General features: G+C 40.7%; 1 protein-coding gene across 7 annotated transcripts in view; it reads left to right on the plus strand.

The window, feature by feature from the left end:
* Positions 1–25,136, plus strand: part of TSNARE1 (t-SNARE domain containing 1) — a 507,873-nt gene that overhangs the window by 309,335 nt on the left and 173,402 nt on the right. For 6 of the 7 annotated variants that reach the window (XM_056332139.1, XM_056332138.1, XM_056332137.1 and 3 more), the window contains 2 exons: positions 4,049–4,121; positions 18,252–18,334. In XM_056332139.1, the coding sequence (XP_056188114.1) occupies positions 4,049–4,121; positions 18,252–18,334 (156 nt within the window). The remainder of the gene's footprint in view (positions 1–4,048; positions 4,122–18,251; positions 18,335–25,136) is intronic. The other variant, XM_056332143.1, reaches the window with a different exon arrangement.

Raw genomic sequence — 25,136 nt, forward strand, 5'->3', positions numbered from 1 at the left:
AGCAATTAACTTAAATGGTAATTTGTAGTCGTTTAAGATGGTTTGTTTGTGAGTACACACAAAAGCACGTGCTAAACAGGATAGACCAGTGATACTTCTGATCCTGTTTTTTATACAAACCTAAGGCAAACATTCTTAGAAATAATCGTGACTCTTCCCTTGATAAAGGTTGCTGGGATCTGGCTAAATGTGAGAGAGGAATTATTGACAGCATGTGCTTGTTCTGTGTCCTTTTGAGGAGAGCGTGTTTCCCCTCTCTGGTTTATTTAACACCATTCTCATGGCTGGAAGATGGAACTGTCCTTAGGATGTCATTAAGGTCAACGAAGGAGAAGTTTTCAGTGTGGATATATCTTCACCCCACTTAGTATGAGAGTGGAAGCGAGTGGAGGTTTACTTATTTACTGTCTTGGCAAATACCTCAGTAATGCTCATTCCATGGGGAAGTGGGCTACTAGGATTTATGATTAGGTTGTCCCATCTGGGTAACAATGTCTGGGTTTTACAACCCAACTTGCCCCAGGATTAATTTTCAAAATGTTGCAATTGTGGTCTTATTAAAGCAAAAAATGCAAAATGGAAATGTCTAGTTTATCTGCAAAATCATATTTCCAACCATTTCTATGCCAGAGTTTGAAATTTCAGATATTTTTCCCCCAAATCTCAGTACTTTGCAATGACATCATTCACTTACCAGGTCAGGTTAAATGACTCAAACAGTCGTGCCCTTTGAACCTAGTACTTTCTCTTAAGAAGTTTCCAAACCAACTTTCAGAAGTGGGAGTTAATCTTCCAGATTTTTAGTGTCCCAAACACTTTCATTTCTTTGGGTTTCTCATCTGCCTGACTTTTATTGGCACTTCTCTGCTTTTTTGGTCATCTTTAGCTACTGCCATTTCCTTTTGCCATCTCTGATTTTAGTGTTGACTAGTTTAACTCATTTAGCTCCAGCAAGGATGATGTGAAATCCTGTTTACTAATCTGAACAATGGATTTCTCCGGGGGGGGGGATAAAAATTAAATTAAAAAAAAAAAAAAAAAAAGAGGATTTAGATGAAACAAATCTGTCTCCCTCTTGCTACAGAATGTAGTGAGTGAATTGTTGCCAGACAGGAAAGACTGGTGTTGATTAAAACCCAAGAAACCTCAGCCTAGTTAGCTGGCAAGGAGACAATGGTGGCTGGCTGTTGTACTCCTGGTTTCTGTGGAATCAAAGAGATTTATGAGGAGGTGTATTTCACTGTGAATTCCACGTAGTAAATGAAAATGTGGGAAACCAAAGGCAATCTGATTTTGCTAACAAATTCTGATGCCTGGCAAGTTCAGAAGTGCTTAATGATAGAGCTAACCTGGCGAGAAGGAACAGGAACATAGCTCCTAGGTATAGTCCATTATGGAAGGTCTTTATTTCAGGCTATTTTTCTTTCTTCCATATTTTCTTTTCTTTTGCTTATATATATCAGGGACTTTGAAACTTCACATTGCCAGGTTAAATTATTCAACAGATTCCTTGCTTCAGGTCAGATTGCTTTGTGCTCGGCGCTTTACAACTTGCCTGTTTGTTTTTCCTTAAATACAGTCGTCACATTTTTTTTCCTTCCTAACAACTCAGGGGCTGGCTTTAACTAATGCATATTTTCTAAACAATAATTTTAAGTGTTGTTGCAATGTTATGAAAAGGGTCTGTACTCTGCAGCAGCAGATCGCTGTTTCATCCCAAGTACCTGAATATAAACGGTAAATCTGAAACAGCACTATTCATATACGGCATTGCATTTCCCTTCTCATTCTTCCCTTCTTACAATACCTGGGCATCTCAGGAGGCAGACAGCCCAACCCCTTGTTGTTGAATTAGATGAGGAGGAGCCTATGAGGAGTCAATATATCATCTGATCTTTCTTAGACTGAACTGCCTGCTTATTTTACTCCAATGGAAATACTTGGGAGGAGTGTGTGTGTGTGTGTGTATAATTCAATATATCGCAATAACCTCTATCTAACCAAATATATGTGCAAAAACATGAGTTAAGCTACATTTACTTAAAACTGCTGTAAAAGAAGCAGAACAAAATACACCAGACTGGCTGAAGGGTAGAAACAGTTTTGTTTATGTAGCAAGTAACAAAAACCAAAGATTGATGTCTGTGGTAATTTAGCCAAGAGAGACAAATGAGCATTTTGGGCTTTTTTTAGTATTATTTGTTTAATTTTTCTGTAATCATCTCTTACTAAGCAGTTAAATGAGAGCAGGACAACACATTAAACTGAATTCTCAATTCTTCATATTTTGCTAAACTTTAGCTTTGTCTTTTCAAAGATTTTTACAAAAACCTCACAAAACTCCCCCCCTGCAAAAAAAAAAAAAAAAAAAAAAAAAAAAAAGTCACAATTAATTTCTCCTTATTTCCTGGCAATGATTTACTACCACAGTGCTCAAGTGCAATCTCAAGTAACTTACACTTCATTGCTTTTACAAAAAATTCTGCAGTATTTACAAGTTATGAATAATACCATACATAATTAAAGCTTCATTATGCTTGACAAGTGAATGAATGAAGTGCATTTTGTGATGCATTACCCAGTCTTTGGTTGGGGGGTTTGGTTTTGAGGGGGGGGGGGGGTATGATTTCTCACAGCTCTTTAAGCGTTTTGTTTCTCCCAGTTCTTCAGATATTCAACAATTTGGTACATTGTAAAATTCACAATAGAACTCCCAGCTTCCATTGCAAATTATTGCAATTCTATTGCGTTATATGATTAAATGTTACACCAGTTCTGTTCTCATAACAAACTTCAGTAGGAGGATGTGGAATCATTCTGTACCATTTTCTAAATGTACCAGCAGGGAAGCTGAGTTCTTTAAAAGTGGGGTGGAAGAAACTGGACCTTTGGCATGATGGGCTAAAGTTGCAACAAGACCCAAGCAGATAAATTAATCACCACACAATTAGCCTCAGGAGAAGCATATTCCTCAGAAATGTTTTCAGCACTTTAGAAAACATCCCGTGCTGCGTTCCCCAGTACCAGGGATATGTGGGCATACTGTTGGCCACACAGTTTGTGGAATCTCTGTCCTTGGAGACAGAAAAAAACAAATGGACATGGCCCTGAGCCACCTGCTTTAATTGACTGCTCTGAGAAGGGGTGTTGGACTAAATGATTTCCAGAGGTTCCTGCCAACCTTGATGTTTCTGTGATTCTGTGGTTTGTACAGCTTAACAAAACACACCCTGTGTGAGTGTCTTTTTTTTTCTGCTCTGCTAAAGTTGCCTTACTGGTAGTGCATTTATCAGTGTCTATATTATTATGTCTATTATTGCTAGCTTCTTTTTATAAGAGACAGTATCATATGAAGTCAACATATGCTCGCATTTGCTTTTATATAGTAAGTGTTCAGAAACGAGGGAAACAAACAAACTGGCAATTTGCTGAGTTTCAGTGCTGAATGTAGGGGGGGGGGTTTTTGGGGGGGTTGGGTTTTTATAGGTTTCTGGGTTGTGTTTATTTTTTACAATTGAAAACATATAAATGATTCCATTCATCAAATAGATCTTTCCTTACTGCTTTACCAATAGGGAGATTTTTAATTCAGTGAGGTTTTGATCATATCTCCCTCAATTTACAAACAGTATTTTATCAGATGGCTGCTATGCTGAAAGATGGTCTTTTTCTATGTAAGAATCCATACTCTGGGATGAATGGCCTGCATGAACAATAACTTTTTTTCAAAAAGAAAAGGGTTTGCTGCTGTAGGATTTGTTGTTGTTGTTGTTTCCTCTCTTAGTTTTCCACAATTCTGAAAGCAGCCGATCATTCTACCTGTTTCTTACAGAAAGCTTGAGTCAACTGGCTGACTTAGATCCAGCAAACCATGGCTTTAAGGGGATTTCTGATTTGCTGTGGGAGTGTTATACTTTTTTTCTTTTACTTCTGTAGATGGAGTTTTCTGATTTTGTTTTTTTCCCTTGCGAAGCTTGAACGTAGAACATCCCTTTTATGCTTGCATATTTCCCATTCATCATTAACGTTAGACTCTCTGTCATTTCAGAGTGACATGTTGGATGTGAACCAGATCATTAAAGACCTGGCCTCCATGGTGCATGAGCAAGGAGACACAATAGGTAGGTACCACATTTAAAGAATGGGCTTTATTACCCTCCTGCACCATTCCAATGTGATTTTGTGTGGTCCCTCATGAGCAGCTGTTTGTTGATGATGTAATTGTTTTTCCTGTGTTTGGGGCATTTTGTACATCCAGTGATGTTTTGATTTGACAAGTTGATCTGTGCAATAAGGTTCTTATATTAAGGACACTGAGCTGGTGTATTTCGTATAAAATAGAATTCACAGGGAGATAATCCATTCCCTTTTCACTGTAAAAAGGAAGATGGAGGATATATAAAATTAACTGGAAAGGAATTAAATTCTTCCTTTCTACCTGGAACTGTAATTAAAAAACAATATTAGTAGCAATTATTGTTATGATTATTGATGGTGGTGGAGAAAATTAAGCAGCTTGCTTCTCTTAAATTGTATGGTGCATATGATTAAATTTACCGTAGCCTAACACCATGATATGCTCACATGCATAGTCTTAAGCTTCTGGCCATTAGTTGACCTCCTCTTGCTCTCCAGCTACTGGTGGCTATGAACATGGTAGAGAAAACTTCGTAAAAGAGATTGGAGTAGGCCCTAATGGAATTTTTAAGAGCAGCCCATCACTGACAGCCACCACGTTTTGTGAACAGAGAGATAAAACACAGTAAGTAGCTCCTTTTAAATTCCCTCTGACTCTTTGTCACTGCTGTCTTCTGAATGCAGCTAAGAACAATCAGACTTTATTCTGCATCTCATATTTTGTGTATGTATGAGAAAACTCTGCAGTGCTTCAGAAGCAACTGTCTACTTCCAAATATGAGAGCTAATGGTCCTAAAGCCATGTTGAGGGACCTAAACTCCAGAGAAGCAAGATTTGTGGAGATATTTCTAGCCTGCAGCACTTAGCTGGAGTTCTTACTGGAGCTCCTGGGAGCTGGATCAAGTCCTAAGACAGCCATATGTAGATCATAAAAGAAGAAACTCTTCTCTGCTGTTTATTAATCACTCTGGATTTCTTTGCCAAGCTCATACCTTTGCAAGTTTCCATTAGCGTAAGATACCTCCTTTCACACAGAAATGAGCTGGCTGCATCCCACTGAGAAACACCACTCAGGTTCACAGGTGCAGAAGAAAATCAAAGTCATACCTAAACCCAACTTTTTACTATTTCTATTACTTTTTCTTTTTTAATATATTTTTCTTTAATGCATGCTTGTTTGGAAGCTTATTTTTGTACATGTGTAACTGTGGAGCCTGATTCATCTCCTAAAAGCATATCGGATGCTAATGCCTTGAGGGACCTGACAACATACATCAGCTAGCTTCCAGATTTTTGAAACTCCTTTTCTTAAGGCAATATTTATTATTTTAAGATGTTGCCCATGCACAGAAGCAACCACAGTATTAACTTGCCTATGAGAAACAGACTAAGTAGGACCCTTTGTCTTTGAGCTAGCATAAGGGTTTTGTTGCTTTTATATCTGACATGTTCTTTCTTCTTCCCGTTTCACTGCAGCAGATTTTTAGTAGTTTCTTTAGGAGTATCTTTTCAGCCTGGCAGCCACTCAAGGTGTCTTCCCAACCAATTGCTGAAAGGTGCCACTATTTATCTTTTGACATTCATATTAGAGAGAAGTAAGTGAGCTGAAGAATCAGGAGGCAAAGGGGCTTGAAATCCCACCATGAAAATTTAAAAGCAATGATGACAAGAGACAGTTCTCTTGGCACTTGTTTTATTTTGTTTTAATGCATTCCTCTTACGTGCATGAAATGAAAGCTCTCTGTGTGCTTCTTTAGAAAACTCAGGGAAAATACATAATCAGGGAACGTGAGATGAGCCACTCTGCAAAATGCTCCCAGGGCTGTAGAGCAAACCACTGTCTGGTTCACCTGAACTGGGGAGAATTAATGGGAAGAGCTCGTCTGGTCTATGCACGGCACAGGCAGCGTAACCCATATTTATTATAAAAACCTAAAAGTAGTTCTGCTAGCATGTGAGCCAGTTCCTTAATGAACACATACATAACACTTCCTAGGGTAGAGAGCAATTTCTGTCATGCAAGGAGGAAACAGATGATGGGAAATGCAGACTCGGGGCAGCGTATCTGTTGGTTTTTTGTCTTCTGCAAATAAACTCCATGCCTGTGTTCCTAGCCATGGCATGTCTTTGATATGAATATTTAACTAAGCATTGCTATATCAGTGAGACAAAGCCTTCAAAGCCAAAACAAAGCTATTGGCCCAGGTCACCTTTGAATCAACAGAAGGAGCCTCTTCAACAGAGTCTTACAGAGGCTCTTGGCAAAGGCATCGCTATGCAGCTTCATCACACAGGGTGCTGGTGAGGGGAAGGGGTGCGAGGAGGACGCTAATAGGTGAAATCAATAGTTGGCTGTGGAATTGGTGCTGGCAACACAGTTTTGGCTTCTATAACCGTGGGACCCTGTTAGCAGATCAGTATCTGCTTGGGAGTGATGGGATCCACCTTGCTAGGCAGAGCAAAACTATCTTCATCAATAGGATGGCTAACCTCCTAAGGAGGGCTTTAAACTAGGAATGATGGGGGACAGAGGTGGTGACCAGCAGTCCTGCGGAGGGAGCAATAGACAAGGTTGATGAGTAACAGGCATGGCGTGGTGTGGCAGGAGGGGTTTACAAAGTCCATTATCAGCCTCTAGCACTTGCATGTCAGCAGGGAGGTGCCTACAAGACCCCACTGTGGACAAATACCCCAAACTGAACCAGGAACTGAACATGCTGGGGTCTGTCTCTAAAGTGCCTGTACATTAATGCACATGGTATGGGGAATAAACATGAAGAGTCTTTGATTTTGTTGGGATCATGGAGACATAGTGGGTTGGCTCCCATCATGAGTGTTGCATTGGAGGGATACAGGCTGCTCAGGAGGGACAGGATAGTGAGACAAGGAGGAAGAGTTGTCCTTTATGTAAGACAGCAGCTGAAGTGTATGGGGCTGTGCCTGGGGGTGGATGAGGAGCTGATGGAGAGTTTGTGCATTGGGATTAAAAGGAGGACAGGCAAAGTGGATGAGGCTCTCTACAGATGGATAGAACAGGCCCTTTGCAGGCTTTGATCATGGGAGGTTTCAACCACCCCAATATCTGTTGGAGGGACAATACAGCAGGGCATAAATAATTCAGGAAGTTCTGGAGTGCATTGATGACAACTTTGGGGATCTGATCTGTAAACAGCAAGATCTCCAGGTGTCTAGAAGAGGGCCATCTCCACTGCTGACCTTTATTGTCATGGTAGCAGAAGGGCTTTTCAGCCAAAACATCAGAGGCAAGGATTAAGGACTTGATATTGTGAGAAATACATTCTGTGAGGGTGATTGCTAAAGCAACAGTCACTCCTTTCCATACTCAGATGGCCACCTAACTGAACTATAAGTGTCTCAACTGCTTGAAACATTTCCAGTGTTTCATACTGAAAATCACTATTTTGCATGCGCAAGCTCCTTCTTTCATTGGCCGTACTTGGATAAATAGACACAGTTCTATGAAATCAGTTTTATAACTGGTGTTAGGAAAAAAAGAATCCTTCAACCCCCAGTTCCTCTGAGGAAAGTGTCAACAACACAGCTGCCGGTCTCTGTATTGGTACCTGATGAAGGCAAGGTTGTTTGGGGGTTTTTTTGTCCACCTCTGTAGGCTTCTATTTAGTTGTTTAGCCTGGAGAAAAGGAGGCTCAGGGAGGACCTTGTTGCTCTCTACAAGTACCTGAAAGGAGGCTGTAGAGAGGTGGGGGCTGGTCTCTTCTCCCAGGTAAAAATAGATAGGACAAGAGGAAATAATTCAAGTTGTGCCAGGGGAGGTTTAGCTTGGATATTAGGAAAAAATTTTCACCGAAAGGGTGGTCAAGCATTGGAACAGTCTGCCCATGGAGGTGGTGGAATCACCATCCCTGGAAGTGTTCAAAAAATGTGAGATGTTATGCTTAGAGATATGATTTAGCGATGGACTTGGCAATCCTGGGTTCATGATTGGACTTGATCTAAAAGGTCTTTTTCCAAATTAAACGATTCTATGATTCTATGATTTGTCTTGTAACAGAGAATAAAGATGACCTGAACAATATAGTTATTTATATTATCATTATTATTAATATTAATACCTATATTAATATTAATATCATCATCATTATCAGTTTTCTTCCCCTGATGCAAAAAAAAATAAATGCTGTTCTTGTTTTGTTCTAGAAGACCTGTTTTCCCATCCTACTTTTCTATGTAACCTTAGTAGTTATGCCAAAATAACATACAAGGTCTACATCCCTTATGTGTACTTCTATAATTAAACTTTCACCACTTATATCACTCTTTGAAGCTCCATCACATTTCTCAAAGCCACAAGGTAAGACCATGTGGTTCTGAAAACATGTTACACTTTTAAGAGAATCACATTTCTTCCTCTTTTGGACAGTTCTGGAACCAGTCTTCTGCCAGCGTATCTGTAACCTGCCCAGCTCTCTAAAATGGGAAGAGATCCTAAGATCACACACTGGTCATCTAAGATTACAGCAGCAGAGACACAGGAACTAATTTATCAGTCCTCTACCTCTTTGCCCTTACCAAATGTACACAGATCTATCTTCACACAGCAAATCCCGCTGGCTGAAATAAGACCTTACTGCATCAAGCAAAAGACTTCCTCAGAAGTCTTTTTCTACTGTTACTTAACCTTTCACTTTGCTCTTGAAGTTTGGGCGTTTTCTATTTGAAAATAATGTGGTGGTGAAATGTCTTAACGTGATCTGAGGTGGGTGTTCCCTCACTTCACGAGCATCACTAACTGGTGTTTGTGAGACCTGGCAAGTATGAACATGGCAGCTGGTTCCTTCCTTCAGTCTCCGAGGAACGTCCTGATGGGGTCAATATATTCAGTCCTTGAGCCATGCTGATATTGACTGATATACCACATTGTCACTTATTGCATAGTAACAACAACAACAATAATAATGATGATGATGATAATAATAACAACAACAATAATAATAATCTTCCTTCAAAGTAAAATGTATTTCCATCAATGCAAATGAATTTCTTATTTTGGAAGCTTTTCGATGTGGGGTATTATTTGGTTTAGTTTTCAGTTCTGGTTTGTTTGTTTGTTTTTCTTTCCTGAGAAATCAGGTCAGCTTTGTTGCCTGTTTTATCATTATTGCCTTTCTGACCTGAAGGCTGCTTTAACACACAGACACTGTCAAGAGGGCCTCTCAGCACCCTTCCACACATGTCTCCTCCAGTCTGACTGCCTGAATGACACAACCCAGAGTCTGTTGTCAGATGCACTAATGCACGCCGAGCTGGAAAACCATTCAACTGGATTCTTAACTAAACCCTCCTGAGTTATGTGTCTCGGTTGGGACATCTGCAGAAAATTAACAGATCTTGAGAATAGTCCCTGAATACCTGAATGTACAGCTTTAATATCTATGTTCGATTGAATGTGGTCTGCAAAGTGTCTCATTTGGTTAAATTTCCTAAGTGATCTCAGAGGAGGCTATTATGTGAACGGTACATTTATGTTCTTATTGGTTCCTGATGAATTGGAAAATCTTCTCTTGGCTCTCTTGCTATCAGCCACTTGTTGAGACACGGAGGTACATGTCAGTACAGAGGACAGCCCATGCAGGAACTGTACACTGGGGTATTTCCGAATCAGTGATAATCTATTCCACTTCCCATTCACTTCCCAAGAAACCTCCAATGTCTTTGTTCATCTTAGGTATATACCCTGTTACCAGTTTGTTGTTCTGTTATCTAAGTAAGTCTAACAAAGCTTTATTGTAAACCACCCCAGCTGCTTAAACTGCATAGTATTCACAGAATCACAGACTGGTCAGGGTTGGAAGGTGCCTCTGGACACCATCCAGCCCAACGCCCTGCTAAAGCAGTTCTCCTAGAGCAGGCTGCACAGAACTGCATCCAGGTGGGTTTTGAATGTCTCCAGAGAGGGAGACTCCACAGCTTCTCTGGGCAGCCTGTCCCAGTGCTTGGTCACCCTCAAAGTAAAGAGGTTTTTCCTCATATTCAGATGGAACTTCCCATGTTGTAGTTTGTGCCTATTGCCCCTTGTCCTGTCGCTGGACACCACTGAAAAGAGCCTGGCCCCGTCCTCCTGACACTCACGCTTAAGATACTTGTAGACATTGATAAGATCCCTCTCAGCCTTCTCCAGGCTACACAGGCCCAGCTCTCTCAGCCTTCCCTCATCAGGGAGATGCTCCAGTCCCCTCATCATCTTCACAACCTCCGCTGGACACGCCCCCCCCCCCCCCCCCCCCCCAGTAGTTCCCTGTCTTTCTTGAACTGGGGAGCCCAGCACTGGACACAGCACTCTGGATGCGGCCCCACTAGGGCCCCACAAGGCCACACTGCTGGCCCATGGGCAACTTGCTGGCCACCAGCACTCCCAGGTCCTTTGCCACAGAGCTGCCTTTGAGCAGGTCAGCCCCAGCCTGTACTGGTGTGTGGGGCTGTCCTTACCCAGGTGCAGAACCTCACATTTACATTTACATTATGGTGCAGAGCCATACAATTACTACCCTCAGTTGCCTTGTAGACAACAATTTTAAGGTCACAGTTTAGTATACTACTGGCATTGCTCTTCCTGTTTCTCTGGACTGCAGCAGTGGTGGCCTTCACTATGGTTTTTAACATGCCCTTGGCTCTGGACAGTGCTGAAGAGCCTGTAAAGGGCTTGATGTCATGTTGAGCACCAGCTGATGACCACTTCTACAACTGAGTTGTTTGAGTCAGGTGTGGGCTACCATGATCTCTGACCAGCTAATTTTACTTGAGATAGTAAGTAACACAAAGGATGAATGAGGTTTTAAGGTTCTTTCCTGTTTCTGCCGTCTGTGAGTGTGGGTTTTGTGTCTTCCCTGGTTGTGTGGGCTTTTACAGTTAGCTCTAGTGCTGACAGTGCTGGTAAGACAGCACATGCTGGTTTATAAGGAAGAGAATAATGGTTGACTCCATACTTGCAAATTTACTAACTCCTAAAGATTTGTCTGCTGTTCTGCATTTGACCCTCATAATGTGATTGGGCTGGTATACTTGCAGCTAATGAGCCAGCTAATTTTGTACAAGAAACAAGGCTTTTCCTTCTATGAGGTTTATTGCCACCAGTAGGATGCTTCTCACACTGATTTATCTGAAGTCATTCTGGGGAAGCTGGAGCTGCCGTGCCCTCACTTTCTAGTAATGCTGCAATTGAGCAGTAAATGTCATAAAGGCAGAAGCTGCCCAGGTGGTGGGTTTGTTTCTGCTGGGAGGTGTTATACTCTAGTACAGACAGACTGTGTTTGGGAGGCGATGGCTGCAGTGGGTTAAGTAAATCAAACAAGCCATGTAAAGCAAAAGGGGTCAAGCAAGTTGTAAATATCAGTGACTTGACTTTGTAGGTAAAATATACGGTCTTTCCAACACAACAAGCAGAAATAAAGTGTATTTATTTCTATGAATCAACACCCCCATCATCCTCATTCATTCTTGTGACAAACTCAGAAGTGACACTTCTTTCATCAGTTGTCTGAGCTGTAGGACTCGATAGTTTGTGCACTGAGCTGCGTGATGGCAGGTCAGTGTGTTGTAATTGTAGGTAAAAGTGGACTTCTGAAAAATGAAATGCAAATGCATTTATTTATTTCATGTAAATAAATAAAAGTATTTATCCAAATTGTGTCAACTCATGAGCTCAATTTGGAAAAAACAAATATAATTAATTTGTTCCTTTCTTTCTTTTTTTGTCATTTCAAAGGAACATACTTTATTGCAGTTTGATGTAGTATTGTCTTTGAATTGGATACAGAATTAATAGGAGAAAAACATGCTGAGTTTACATCACAAGGAAAAAGAGTGCTAGAGACTGGAATTTCCCAATCAAAGCTAGATTAAGTGCTGATTTCCTCTTTAAATTACTTTCAGGGATTATTTTTTAAGAAAAAAAAAAACAAACCAAAAAACCTGACATGCCCATAAATTTCTGCACAAAACCGGTCTTGTTGAAATACTTTATTTTCATCAGAAAAAGAAGGAAATGGAAAAAATAAAAGTTAAATCAGGTCTCTTGCCATGATATAATACCCTCCCTCATGCAGATTTTATGGGATTAAAATGAGGGCCTTGGATTACCTAGAGCCATATGGGAGCATCATAAGGGACCTGTAGATACCTCGGACAGGCAGCTGAAAGCCCACAGCAGGCCATGAAGGCAGAGACCATGCCATGAACCCTCAGGGAACTCTTCATGTGCTGACCTGTCCTGTGGTAAATATCAGCCATTCGAGACCACTTGTCCCTGTAAGAACGAACACTAAATGGCTTTGCATCTGCTGAAGTGGTCATATTTCTGCATGCTACCATCTAGCACAGAGCAGGTTGTGTGAGGTACCGTATGCTCTGGTAGGATGTGCTATTTTCCAATAGATGTACATAGGATAGTGTTTGAATTTAAAATCCCTGGAAGATGTATCCTGGCAGGCGTGGCAAACCTCTGGCAAAGCAATACCATTTTTCAGTGCATACATATGTAGCAGATACTTGACATTTCCAAGATGCATTTCAAGGACGATATAAGTCACTCAGGAGCTAAAGTGTTCTAAATTTATGCTGGTGTTCGGCCACTGCCTTATAGCTGCTTTTATTCATATAGACTAGAGCTTTGGGCTGATGGCCGAAGCAAACCAGCAGGAAGAGCTGGTTATGACATTTTAGGTAGTTTAAATAGTCTTTCCAGGCCTGCCTGGAAAATGAGGGTGAGTGGCTGTTCAGTGCTTCAGTCCTTACCTCTGAGGATTGTGGTGTCTTACTGTGTGGAAGAATTAGAGCCCTGCTAAAATCAAATAGGTTCTATCTGCCTTTTGTTGGAAGTAAAAACCACAGCTCCTGATGACTCATGGAGCTGCAAATTGTATTTCATTGCACCAGTCTAAGCCAGTGTGACCCATTTAGCCTTAATTTAGCATATGGGCAAGATTATTTTATAAATCCTCTCATGTGCAGAATTTCTACTTGGCGTTTACATTGCAAATGACTAACCCTAAACAATTTTAAACTTTACTCCAGAAGAGCTGCCATAGCTTTCCTTCCCTTTAACATCCATAGTTGTGCCTGTAGAAAGCTGGAGTGTCTTTTGTTCATGGGATGACACTCACTTAAAACTCTCCATGTACGTGGCAGTTAGAATGGACAACATTCATTTTCATGCTGAAAGCAATTTCATTCCAAACTTGGCTTTTAATTAGGAAAGTAACCTATATACATTACCAAAATGCTCTTTATAATTATTAATATTATTAATATTATTATCATTATTGTAATTATTATAATTATTATTATTGTGCTTCTCAATGTTATATTGATTATTTTTAGCCAGAAGTTGTAATGATAAAATACGGTTAAGCTAAAAGTGCTAAAAACAAAAGCATACTGTGAAACCTGAAGGGGCCCATGTTGGTTATTGCCAAGTGGGAGTATTTTAAACATTCTCATTCACAAGCTCACTTTCTTGTCTTTCAAGCAATTTTACTGAAAATGCTGCCTTGTGAAACCAGTCCATTGTTGCCATTATAAAGACTCAGGTGATATGTGTGATTTCTTCATATGTTGGGACAAAAAATCCACTCCAGCCACTGTCACTCCAGTAATTTCACATGTGACTCCAGCTGGTCAACAAGCAGGGCTTGATCTCAGAAAGACACGTAAATAGATAGGGTTGAAAGACACTTCTGGGGGTCATCGTGATTGCTGTCTCTGTGACAGGTGTGTCATAAAATCATATCAAATTGCATCTAAAAACTGGTTAGCTCTGTCTCCTCCACTACTCCTGTTGAAAGGATGTGTTTTAGCTGGAAAATCAGAAATCTTTTCCTAATTCCTTGGTGCATTTGTTTGCAACTGCCATCTGCTTTAGTGCACTCCTGTCCCTCCGTTTAATAAACAGGCAATCACATCGCCTTAAGGTTTTTGTTTCTTTTCAAGCTGTACCAGAAATTTGTCATCATAGGATGAGGACAGAAAATTGTTGTGGGATTCGGGCTCGCTGGAAAATCCCAGACTCAGGGCTGGGTTATCTCACCTGTTTGAGAACAGAGTCACTGTCCCTTGATACCAAAGCCAAAGAGAAAGAAGCAGTTTTTTTTCAGTCTACTGAGGATCGTACTGCCCCTCTGGAAATACTTGCCTCTCCAACCCCAAGCAAGGTATCTTGGCAAGAAGCCTGAAAGTGAGCAAGGTGAAGCTGTGAACCATCACTAGTGTTCAGCAAAAGTGCACTAAAATAGCTTTGAGTGGCACATTCATCATTGACTGATTAACAACATTGACTTAATACTTTCTTCCTTGTGATTTGACCCAAAGTCTCTTTCCTTCCCTTGCTTTCTGGTGTTAATCACCAGAAATAACTAGTTAAATTGTTTTACATGTTTATGCCTCATTTTTATAGAGTTTTAGAGCTGTTTTGATGGGGTTTTGTTTGTTTTAGTTTTTCCCCAGTGTCTCAGGATTACAAGTAGCTTTAGATTTTATATATATATAGTTTTATTTATTTATTATAATTAGAAGGTTTGCTTATCTCAAGGCTGGTGTTTCCCCATTAGGAGAACAAGTGAGCAGAAACAGTGCCACCAGGGTCCAACCTCCTCCTGTAACATCACAACAATTCATATAGGACACGTAGCACACATCCATCCTACTTGTGAAAGCCTGTGCTGGGAAAAATGTAGATGATGTTTGCAAAACACAGTGGATAACATATGATTAGCCCATTCCATGCAGCGCTATGGGGGCGTTCACAGTGTTTAATTTTATCTAACGAAAGCAAATCTCCTTAGGCCCCCCCGCAGGCAGCTGAAAGTGCTAGGTTTCTCTGGAGGGCCATTTAAGGAAGCTAAATTAAGCTCCTGTGCTTTCCCTGTACCCCTGTACAGACAGATTACTCTTGGTTTTGTAGGATATCTGTCATAGATTTCCCCTCTGTTGCTCTTCTGTGCCTAACTGATTAATTTTCTGAGGACATTCAACGTTCAAGAGGCATTGAGCAGTGAAGGGTGTTTGCAGTAAGATCCTGGGAAACAGCAGATACATGAGCAAGTTCTGTTACTTTGATTAGGCAGTTGTCAATGTGTTCAGCACATTACCCTCACCCCTTACAGATTTCTCAAATCCCCATATCCCTTCCAAATCCCATCACCAAGTAGCTTAAAACGTGGAGGTGCCTTCCTACTTAAAGTTGTATTTCATAACCTAAACCACAGTCAAACTTTGTACTTCTAAAATTAACAGGTGTCCCAGAAGGGTATATTCTTAGGTTTTAGCCATTTTTTTTCACCTGATTTTTTATTCTTCTCCCCATCCGAACATGTGTCACAGCTTAGCTATAGGAAAGCTATGGCATGTTGAAACTCTGAGTGGTCAGGATCTCGTTTTCAGTTGATGCCAACTGGTGATGTTCCAGTGGCTATTTCTTATGCACTTCCACAGAATGTTTACAAATTTTTTTAGGCAAAATCAACCTGGTAAACTATGCATTATGTAGTCAAGCTTAACCATAACTTTTCAACAACTATGCAACGAAGAATTTGTCACTTCGAGTGAGTGACAAGTTATCCTGGCTGATATATCCTGTCTGTGTTAATGCCATATTAACTCTTTTGGTTTCTCTGCCCTGTGCCCTGTTGTTTCCATATGCAGAAAGGCTCGTATACACAGTACTGGAAATTAGAAAGCTGGCAATTATGCAGCACTGTCTTAACCTGCAAACACAAAAAGAAAACACTCCCCTGTCCTACACAGCCAATCCAGCCCATAGATCTACCACCTTTCAGCTATTTCTCAATTCTAACCAGAAAATGTCAAACGTCCCTCTACCGCTACTCCTATAAAATATGTAGAATGACCAATTATTGATTTGTGGCTCAGCCTCAGTGTCTGGCAGGAAAGGTGTCAGGGCCAGCTCTGGAGTTTGGACAGCTACTCTTTTTAAACAGACATGTGACAGCAATTGACAGTGACAGCACTTGTGGAGATGTGGTAGTAGGTTTTTCCTTGTAAACTCACCTAGGGACCTCATTATTATCAAGTGACAGGTTGAAATCTGTCTACCATGTTTCACTCACAAGAAACACCTTGTTTCTCAGGCACTCCTGTTTGAGGTGGACCCTGGGTAGACCCAGTCACGTGGCAAAAATGCTGCTTAGTGAAGTGTACTCTTGTGCCATGTTTCTGTTCATCATTTTTGGTAGTTCAGCACCAGATTTTTCTACTGGTATCAAAAAGAAAAAAATCTTACACTTTCCCAGGAATGCCTTCAGCTCCAGGCAATGCTGGAAGTAAACTCTTCAAGGCTGTCATGCTGATGTGTGCATGTATGCGGTTGGAACTCTTCTAAGGCTCTGTAGAAGAAAATTTAATATTTCTTTATAGACAGAGGTTGAGTTCCTTAGAAACCTTTTGATCTGTCTCTTCCTGCTGAGTCGTGAATGCAAGGAAAGCAATTGGGCAGAAGTCAGCAATGCCAACCGAGGTCCATGGTGTTATGTCTTAATAAAAATGGTTTGAGAATCATTGGATATAGACAGTAAAATTATGCTATATCGATCTATAAAAGTGCCAGCCAGGTAGGTTTTTTCTTATGTAGTCCAGCATACATAATCTAAAATAAAAGGAATGGAAGACCATGTCTCCCAGGTGTAATATAAGTATTTTAAGAGGTTCCCAAATGTTAAGCTCAAGTTTGTTTATTGCATGGTTCTATTGATTTGTGGTTTCTTTGCTCTTTTCCTTTGTTTTGAAGTGGCGGTATCAGAAATGCAAAATTGCATTAACAGATGTGCAACACTTCACTGAAAAATGGCAAAACCTGAACACAACCACTTTCCACAGTTTATCTCTAAACCCTCATTTCTCTACCCATCATGAAAGTGGCTAGAATAATTAATGTTTTTTCCTTCAAATACAAAAGGATACGTTACTTAAAATTTTTGTAGTATGTCTTAATCTAACTCCTAATACCATCAGTTGAAAAATTTGCATTAATTTTATCAAGGATTACAGAAACCCCTGGAACCTTATTCTCAGATTTCTTGCTGTGGTTGAGTTCCTCCTGACCATTTTCATATAATCCATGGTGTATCTACTCAAAAACACACAGAAGCAGACCAAGTGGATACACCCTTCTGTTGTGGCCAGAAATTATTGACTGCATATCTCTTAGGGGACAAGCTGGTCAAGATTTCTAAGATTTCTGCTAGAAACAGAAATCCCTATTTGCAGGTTTTATACCATAGGTGCCGTGCTTTCTAAGCACAGCCCTGGAGTCAAATTTAATACTTGTCTTGGATGAAGTGGAGGGGTGGGGGATGGGCTGCCAGCTGCAATGTGTAGCTGATTACCTTTCTTTTCTAGTCATATTTTAATTCCTCATGGTTCCTTCAACTTCCCCCAACATCAGAGCTAGCAATCTCGGCTGAGATACTTTTCCCTTAATTTGAGGTACCAGCAATGTCTATCAATCTGTCAGAGCCAGCTGTACAGACCTCCCTTGAAGCTTGGAAATGTGACCCAGAAGTTTAGGTTGTTATTCATCTAATCTGATTGGCAGCAGGCAACAGTATAGTGGGATGAACTGTACAATACGGACTTGCTCTCTGTTGACTGTGATAGTGTCCTTGGTGACTTGCTCCAGTACAGACACCTGGGGGTGGTCAATAACCCACATGTGCTCAGATGAACCTTATCCCTGAGCTCTAATAATGAGATCGTTTCAGATACAGTCTGCCATGTCCCATCTGTAGTTTAACTCTAATCTAGTGAATTTGCCAGTCTTGAGCTGTTTTCCTTTGAATTCCTATCAGTCTTCCCATTGGAGTCTTCCCACTGGCTTCACTGGGAATGGGATGAGCTGCTAAATTCCATCCAATCTGGGGACACACAGAGACCTGTCAGCCATACTGCCTCTGACGGATTAGTTGTTCATCAAAATGGGTGGTGTTCCTATTTCCCTGTAGTACTACAGCTTCTGAAAAAGAGGATGCTCATCTCTTTATTCCCACGAGTAAGTTGCTGTTGGTATAAACTCTTTGTTTTACATTTTTACCCTGTAATTATCTTCTATTATCTTAATTTGCAGATAGTATTGAAGCCAACATTGAGACTGCATCTTCTAATGTAGAATCAGCCAATGAGCAGTTGGCAAAAGCCAGTCAGCACCAAGTAAGTGGGTCTAAAAAACCCTACAGATACATTGAGTAATAGTATTTAAAGACAACACTTGGCGGCTGTGTTGGATTTGTGCTACCTGGAAAGATGATAAAGCATACTCTAAGAGCTAAACTTTTTTCTTATATATATATATATATAATATATATATATATGATTAAATTACTGTAGCATTGACAGTTTGCATTAGAGTAGTCATTAAGAGATCTGCATATTAAAAAGACATTTCCCAGTAGGAGACTCAACAATTAGCTACTGTTGTTCTTGGAAAGACATCACGAAAAGTGTATCATTTAAGTGTATATGTGCTTCTTATTGGAGTATTTCCCTATAATCAGGCAACAGTGCTTTTCAAAAGCAACTGAGTTGTCAAAAGACATGATGTGGTTGGTGAATAATGGCTATGGGAATGGTGCTCAGCACTTTTTAAAGGCAATTTGAGGGTAGGGGTTTTGGTGTTGAGTGTTGGGTTGTTTTCTTTTTTTTCTTTGTCTACGTTGGAGCAAGAATAAAACACACACACACACACATATTAATCTTTGTGAAAATAGCTTGACCAGAGAGAACTTTTCAATGGTTAAAATCAGTGCTTTCTAGGGATGAAGGGGCAGGGGAGGGCGAAGTGAACAAAGAAAAAAATTGTTATTGCTTGCACTGGATTGACAGAAGAAAAGCTGTTAGTTTCCTTTTTATCTCAGTTGTGAATTGGTTTGTTGAAGTCTGAAGTGAGTTTCATGTATCTGGAGCCTTGTGACAAACTGTAGCTGAGTTCTGTGTGAATAGACACAGTGCCTCCTTGTTGTTTCTTGGACACAATGAATTCTGAAGGTCTGGGGCAGGACTTTAGATCAAAGGAGTAAGTGCCACAGACATTTTATTCCACTGAACGGGATTAATACGATTTTTAAATTATCTACAGCTCATTTTCTGGTGAAACCTACTTTGCTGATTGTGGGTAATAGGAACAATTTTTGTAGAACTTTGATACCTAAGTATGGTCTTCACCTCTGTTTTGGTTTTAAAAGTATATCTGTTCAAAACAGTGTGTGTCACCCTGCATGTAATGCCGCATTTGCTTTTAAAATAGCCTGTTGCGGTTTTACTGCATGAAGTCTAAAATGAGACTAGAATAAATTTAATACTTGACAGTAGAGCCTATCACAAAGCTGCAAATGAGCTAATGACAATTTTGGCTAAGAAGGTCAAAGAGTAGTCAGGCAGAAAATGAATGCAGCACAGTGTAAAGGATCTGCTTTCTTCAGCCAGCAGGAGCTGCTGAAATAGCCTGCCCAGTTAGGAGGTCCTTTATTCTTCAAATATGTTGATCAAGATGAAGCTATAGCCAGTCAACCACTGCTAAGGGCATAAATGTGTACTAACTGGTATTCATGGGAAAACACTTTGGAGTCTCCCTTGCCCTTGAAACAAGCCTTTATAGACAAATACCAGAAAAATTCTGCGGCCAAGGAAAATGTGCAACCCAGATGGCCTGTGGAGGACAGGTAGCTACCCTGCATGTTGCTGGATGATGATCCCTAGACAAATGCATGCAACCCCAGCTTGCTATCTGTCACCGCTTTCACAAGGTTCCCTGAGATATGGGCACAAAATGAGGTGAAGTTTTTGTGACTTCGATTGCTGGCCCGCTGTTTGGGCTTTGTCAAATGGCATCTTCTTGGTTATGTGCTGTGATATCTGCTCATCTTACATCAGAGAGGACATTTTCTCCATAATGTGACAGGAAGAGTCCTGATCACGCAGCCCTCAAGGGCTTTTGTAGGAAGCAATGTTGGTGCCACTTGCATACATACGGTTAATGCAGTGCACATATAGGTCACTCTTTCAGCTTGTATGTCTGGTTTTGACTGCTTCAGAAATATCTAGGATGGGTTTGGGAGAATGTTCAGCCAGGTATCTTTGTGGGTGAACTGCTTTCAAGCTGCCATAGTTTTGCATACTTTAAATTTCCTCTCTACTCTTCTGTTCAGAGATCAAAAGCACAGACTGTTTAAAATGTTACTGAGTAGTTTTCCTTCCTTTGTTAAACTGCCAATTTATTAATGTATTTGGCTGTTACCTACAGCCTCTAGTACAGCCTGATTGTCCTGTAGATGTGGACTGACTTACATACATTTGTTATTTCTTCCTATTTATATGTATATATGTACGTAAATATGTGTATGTGTACATAGTACTTTTATATCGACAAATGTATACGTAAATTGAGAAATCAGAAATGCCAACATCGCTGACACATTCAAGTTTAAGACCTACTGTAGACTTTAATGAACAGAATTCTGTCAGGAATGAAGATTAAATGACTGGTTATTTAACATAATGTTTGCATATAATGCAATGCAGCAATACAACTTGGAGCACCAGTCCCAACTTGTACATTAACATAGCAAAGCATCAGTAAATAACTTTTCTTTAACTAGTACAAAATAAGGCATTTCGTTTCCCTGAAATGATATAAATGTTTAAACAAATGTAAATATCTTCTTGCTGAGCTCTTTCCTCTGCATTTTTTAGGGTTCTCCTTCATCTTGAGATGTGTGTGCGAACAGTAGTGTTTTATTACTTTGTGTGAATTCTCATCTCCCCCATTTAAACTCTTCACCAATCCACAAAGAAAAAAAAAAAAACCTCCAAAAAACCCCAAAACAACCACAACCCAAACAAATAAACAACTTGCCCCTCACAAAACCATACAAGGGTAATAAAGAACATGTGATGGAAACACATGGTAAGTTAGGTCATGGTCACCACCTTTCCAGCTACACAAGGCTGTGGGGTGGGTCAGTGCAGCCCGCAGCCAGCCCCTGCTCTCAGCCTGGGGAAGGGAGCGATAGGTGGCTGTGCAAATGATTCTGCTTCCCTCCTCTCTTTTCCCGGCCATCGGCCATCTCCTGTCCCATGGGCCTGCACATCTTCCCCCTTTTCAATGCACATGTACATGGAGGTCACATCATGACATAGGTGTAACTCTGCTGGTCACCATAGAGGCAAAACAGAAAATGAAAATTCCAGCCGTTGTGTTTCTCCATCTTACATGAGGCAGGTTGTCTCAGCAAAAGGGTTGGGTACTGTTGTTACAAGAGGCAGAATCAGACAGGTCAGAAAAACACATATTCTCAGTTTATCATTATGCTCTTGGTCTTTAGATGCCATAGGAGGTCCCTGGGTCCATGCTGGTTACCATCATTGGCAGCCAGCCACATTATTGCCTGTAGTCATTATTGCCTGTAGTCTGTCTTCTCAGCTGTGGGCTTCACTCCCCAACAGTCGCACTTCCCTGCTTCACCATGTAAATTCACTAGGGACTCCGTGTTGGTCAGATATTGCAGAGACCCTGTGGACTATATAGAAAAGTAGCAATACCCATTATGCCTATCCATGATGCAGAAAAAGTTTTTCTTATGTCATATTCACTTTATTTCCATAAATTTTCCCTGCTGTTGTAAATCATTGTATATGTTCTGATTTGAGCGCTGCTTGATTTATACTGGGTGCGAGGTACTTGCTTTATCTGTGCTGCAACAGAGAATGTGGTAGGTGAACTTGTAATTAATCACGAGCAAAAAGGGTACATCCCATAGGTGTGAAAGGTTTAGTGGGAGCTGTCAGAGCTTTGAAAGAAGTAGTTTTGGTGTTGGTTTTGGTTTTGTTTTTTTTTTAATTATTAGTGGATTTTCCCTCTCATTTTAAATTATTATCATTACAGAAGAATTGTTTGTTCTTAAACTTATTTTTACTATAGGTAACAGTTAAGCTGGGCCACTGCATTATCTGTAGGAACATGCAGCGTCAAAATGCAGATGAAAGCATAAATGTTGGATATTGATACCAAGAGCAGAGGAACAGAGGCCTGTTTCCACATGAAACTGCTCTTGGTCACAGAAACTTGACAGTTTTACTTTACTGCCCTGCTTCTCACTAGAAAATTCAAGTTTAAAAACCAACTGAGAGTCAAACAAGTCTGGCAGAGAGAAGCCAGAAGAAGTAATCTCCTGCAGTAAACTTGCTTCAGGGTCTCTTTTTTTCTGTGAGGGTCTCCTATCTCTCAGACCTAAAGCAGAAATAATAACCCTTGCCATCTGATACCAATGGCCCAGATTTGTCTCCTGAAATGTCCCTGGAGAAAATGGTTTTAACATGGGTCAAACTGCTCGCTGGAAGATAGGGATTTATTGGAACAAATGTGAGTGTGTTTGGTGGAGACATGTATATCTGTGTCTGAACTCCCTTCGTACCAGCCAGGAGGAGGAATTGCTTCCAGCATGCAACTTGTCTCATCTCACAGGAGATGTCTGACATAGATCTGGTGACTGCCTCTCCGGCCATGTCTATTCTCTCCTTTGTGTATTAAAATCCAAATGACAGCAATTACGTCACAAACATTTTCAAGGGAACGTTATTCCTATGCCTATCACCCATCCCTTTATTGGAAAAAAAAAGGGGAGATGTAGACACCTGATGGCCTCAATACCTGCCTTTGAGATTAGCTTAGGTGGGCTGGACATCACAGAGAGGCACTGGCGGCGGTGAGATGAGCAGTTTTACTTTGCTTGGTTTGTTCATAGCTTCCTGCAGATGGATTGAGAGGAAGAAAAAGAAACAAATGCAGACTCTGCGGATACATATTAAACCAGTTACTCTTTTTGACGCGAAGTTTTGGCCTAAATTCAGCTTGGCCGCACTGACTGAAGGACTCTGTGTGCTGACTGTTGAAGCTAATTTGTTTTGGAAGAGCTGCTTGTGTTGCCCTGATTAATGCAGGTTGCTTTGCTTCCCTGTATCCTCTGTGGAAGTCAAGCTAATTTGGATTCACTGGCATCATAAAGGCCAGCAATAGTTCAGTGACCCACTTGTGTAGTCTAAGAACAATGAGTTTTTTTTCCTGCAAAGAAGCAATTCCTGGGTCTAGCTTTCAGCAATACACAGAGGGGCACTTTGAAGGCTGGAGCTTTAAGGAAAAAAGCCTTGTAAATCTGTGACATTTGCAAAGAGATCTTACTGCCTGGGGACCACTAATAAAGAACTGGCTTCCATTTTTGCACAAACATCTCATTGGTTTGTTGTTTTTTTTTTTTTTTTAAAAAAAAAAGCACAAAAACAAATATTTGAGTTTCAAAAATCACCTTCTCAGAGTCTTTGAAATTTCCTGTCATGCCAGCCTCTTAAAGCAGTTGCTCCTTATAAATACTATGGTAATGAAGATTGTCTTCTCCTCTTCCCTATGGGTATGCCCAAAGATGCTGACAAGCTGCCATTAAGTTGCTTAAAGCTAATCATTTTAAAACTACTGTGTACAGTCAGTTAGCACCATAATATGATGGGATTGCACCCTGACATCTCCTGCCACAGCCACTCAGCATGCTGTGAAGCTGTGGTGGACTGGCATGGTTGAAATCTCGATGCAAACACAGCTTTGTAACTACTTAATCTCCTAGGACGAGAAGAGGCTAAATGCTCGTAAGGCAGATTCATGACTGAGATGTAATGGCAGCCTACTGCGAACTATAAGATTCAGTGTATACAATCAACCTCATGTTTCTGCTGCTTAGCTGTGTCTGTCACCAGTGAGAGTGTGGCTGAGTTTGCTGCTTCTTTGGGTAATTATCACTTGGAAGTTTTATTTGGGGGATTATGAAGCTATTCTTTCTTTTGGCTATTTCTGCCTGTGAAAGTGATGGGAGCTGAAGTAAAGCTGCAATAGGAGCTCGAAGCTCTGTAAGGACTCCAAGCAAAAGCCATTACTGAAGTGACTGTGTAAAAACATGACTGAGCCTTAATCCCCCTCTTCAGCAGCAGAAGGAAACTTTGCTGCCATCCAGAGTCCTCATGATTCCATGCCATGATCTTCAGTTAGTAAAAGAAGTCCTCCCCAAATTGCCTGAATCTCTCAAACCCCAACCAATTTGCAGTCCCTTTCTACTTTCTGTTTCTCAGCCTGCAGCAACACTTTCACACCAGCTCCATTCTGAAATCTCTGCCTGGGCTTCCCACTAAGAACTGATTTCATCAACTTCAAAGCAATTTCTCCTCCATAGCACTTGTTTTCCTTCTTCTCCTTCCCTCTCCCATTAAGCCATAACTTTTCATTTTCACTCTCAACTCCAGTCTCTCAGTCCTCCCCTGTTGATGCATGGCTGTCAGCAACACTGCTGCCTCGAACACTCCATTCCCTTATAATGATCCTGCTAATTTGCTGGACCAGCTTGCTCAAAACCTTCCACATAGGGATGTTTGCCTGGATCACCTGTCAGATATGCTCCCACATGGTCTGTATTGCTACAGAGCCTTCAAGCAACTCATTGCTGTGTGCCTGCCCCTACTTTCAGGATCCTTTTGGCTTGGCAACCTGCTGTGGCCAGTGAGTGAGAGCAGTGTTTCAAACAATTCAATTTGTTCACCCTTTATGTTCCCTCAACAAACAGGCAGCAACAGCAGCAGCAGCAGGTCGTTGGGATAAAACTTACACTTCCTTTTTTCCTTGCTTCACTTGCTCCCTGTGAAAGACAGGCTGAGGTTTCAGATTTAAAAGCGTTTTATTTTGAAGTAACTTCTGTTTGTGCGTGGGTTTTTACTGTATTGTAATGCAGCCCATTTACAAAACAGCTGCTTACCATAGGAAATGGTGTTCAAGTCAGCGGCAGTCCAAGTGATAAATGAGCTGCATGAATGCAGCAACTTAACCTCAGTGAGGTGTGAGCAATAACATTTATTTAAACCTATCTTTGTTTTCTGTAAATAATAGATCTGTGATCAAATATTTATTGGGTAAGGGATTTTT

Source organism: Falco biarmicus, chromosome 3 (genome assembly GCF_023638135.1).
Source record: "Falco biarmicus isolate bFalBia1 chromosome 3, bFalBia1.pri, whole genome shotgun sequence".
Lineage (NCBI taxonomy): Eukaryota > Metazoa > Chordata > Aves > Falconiformes > Falconidae > Falco > Falco biarmicus.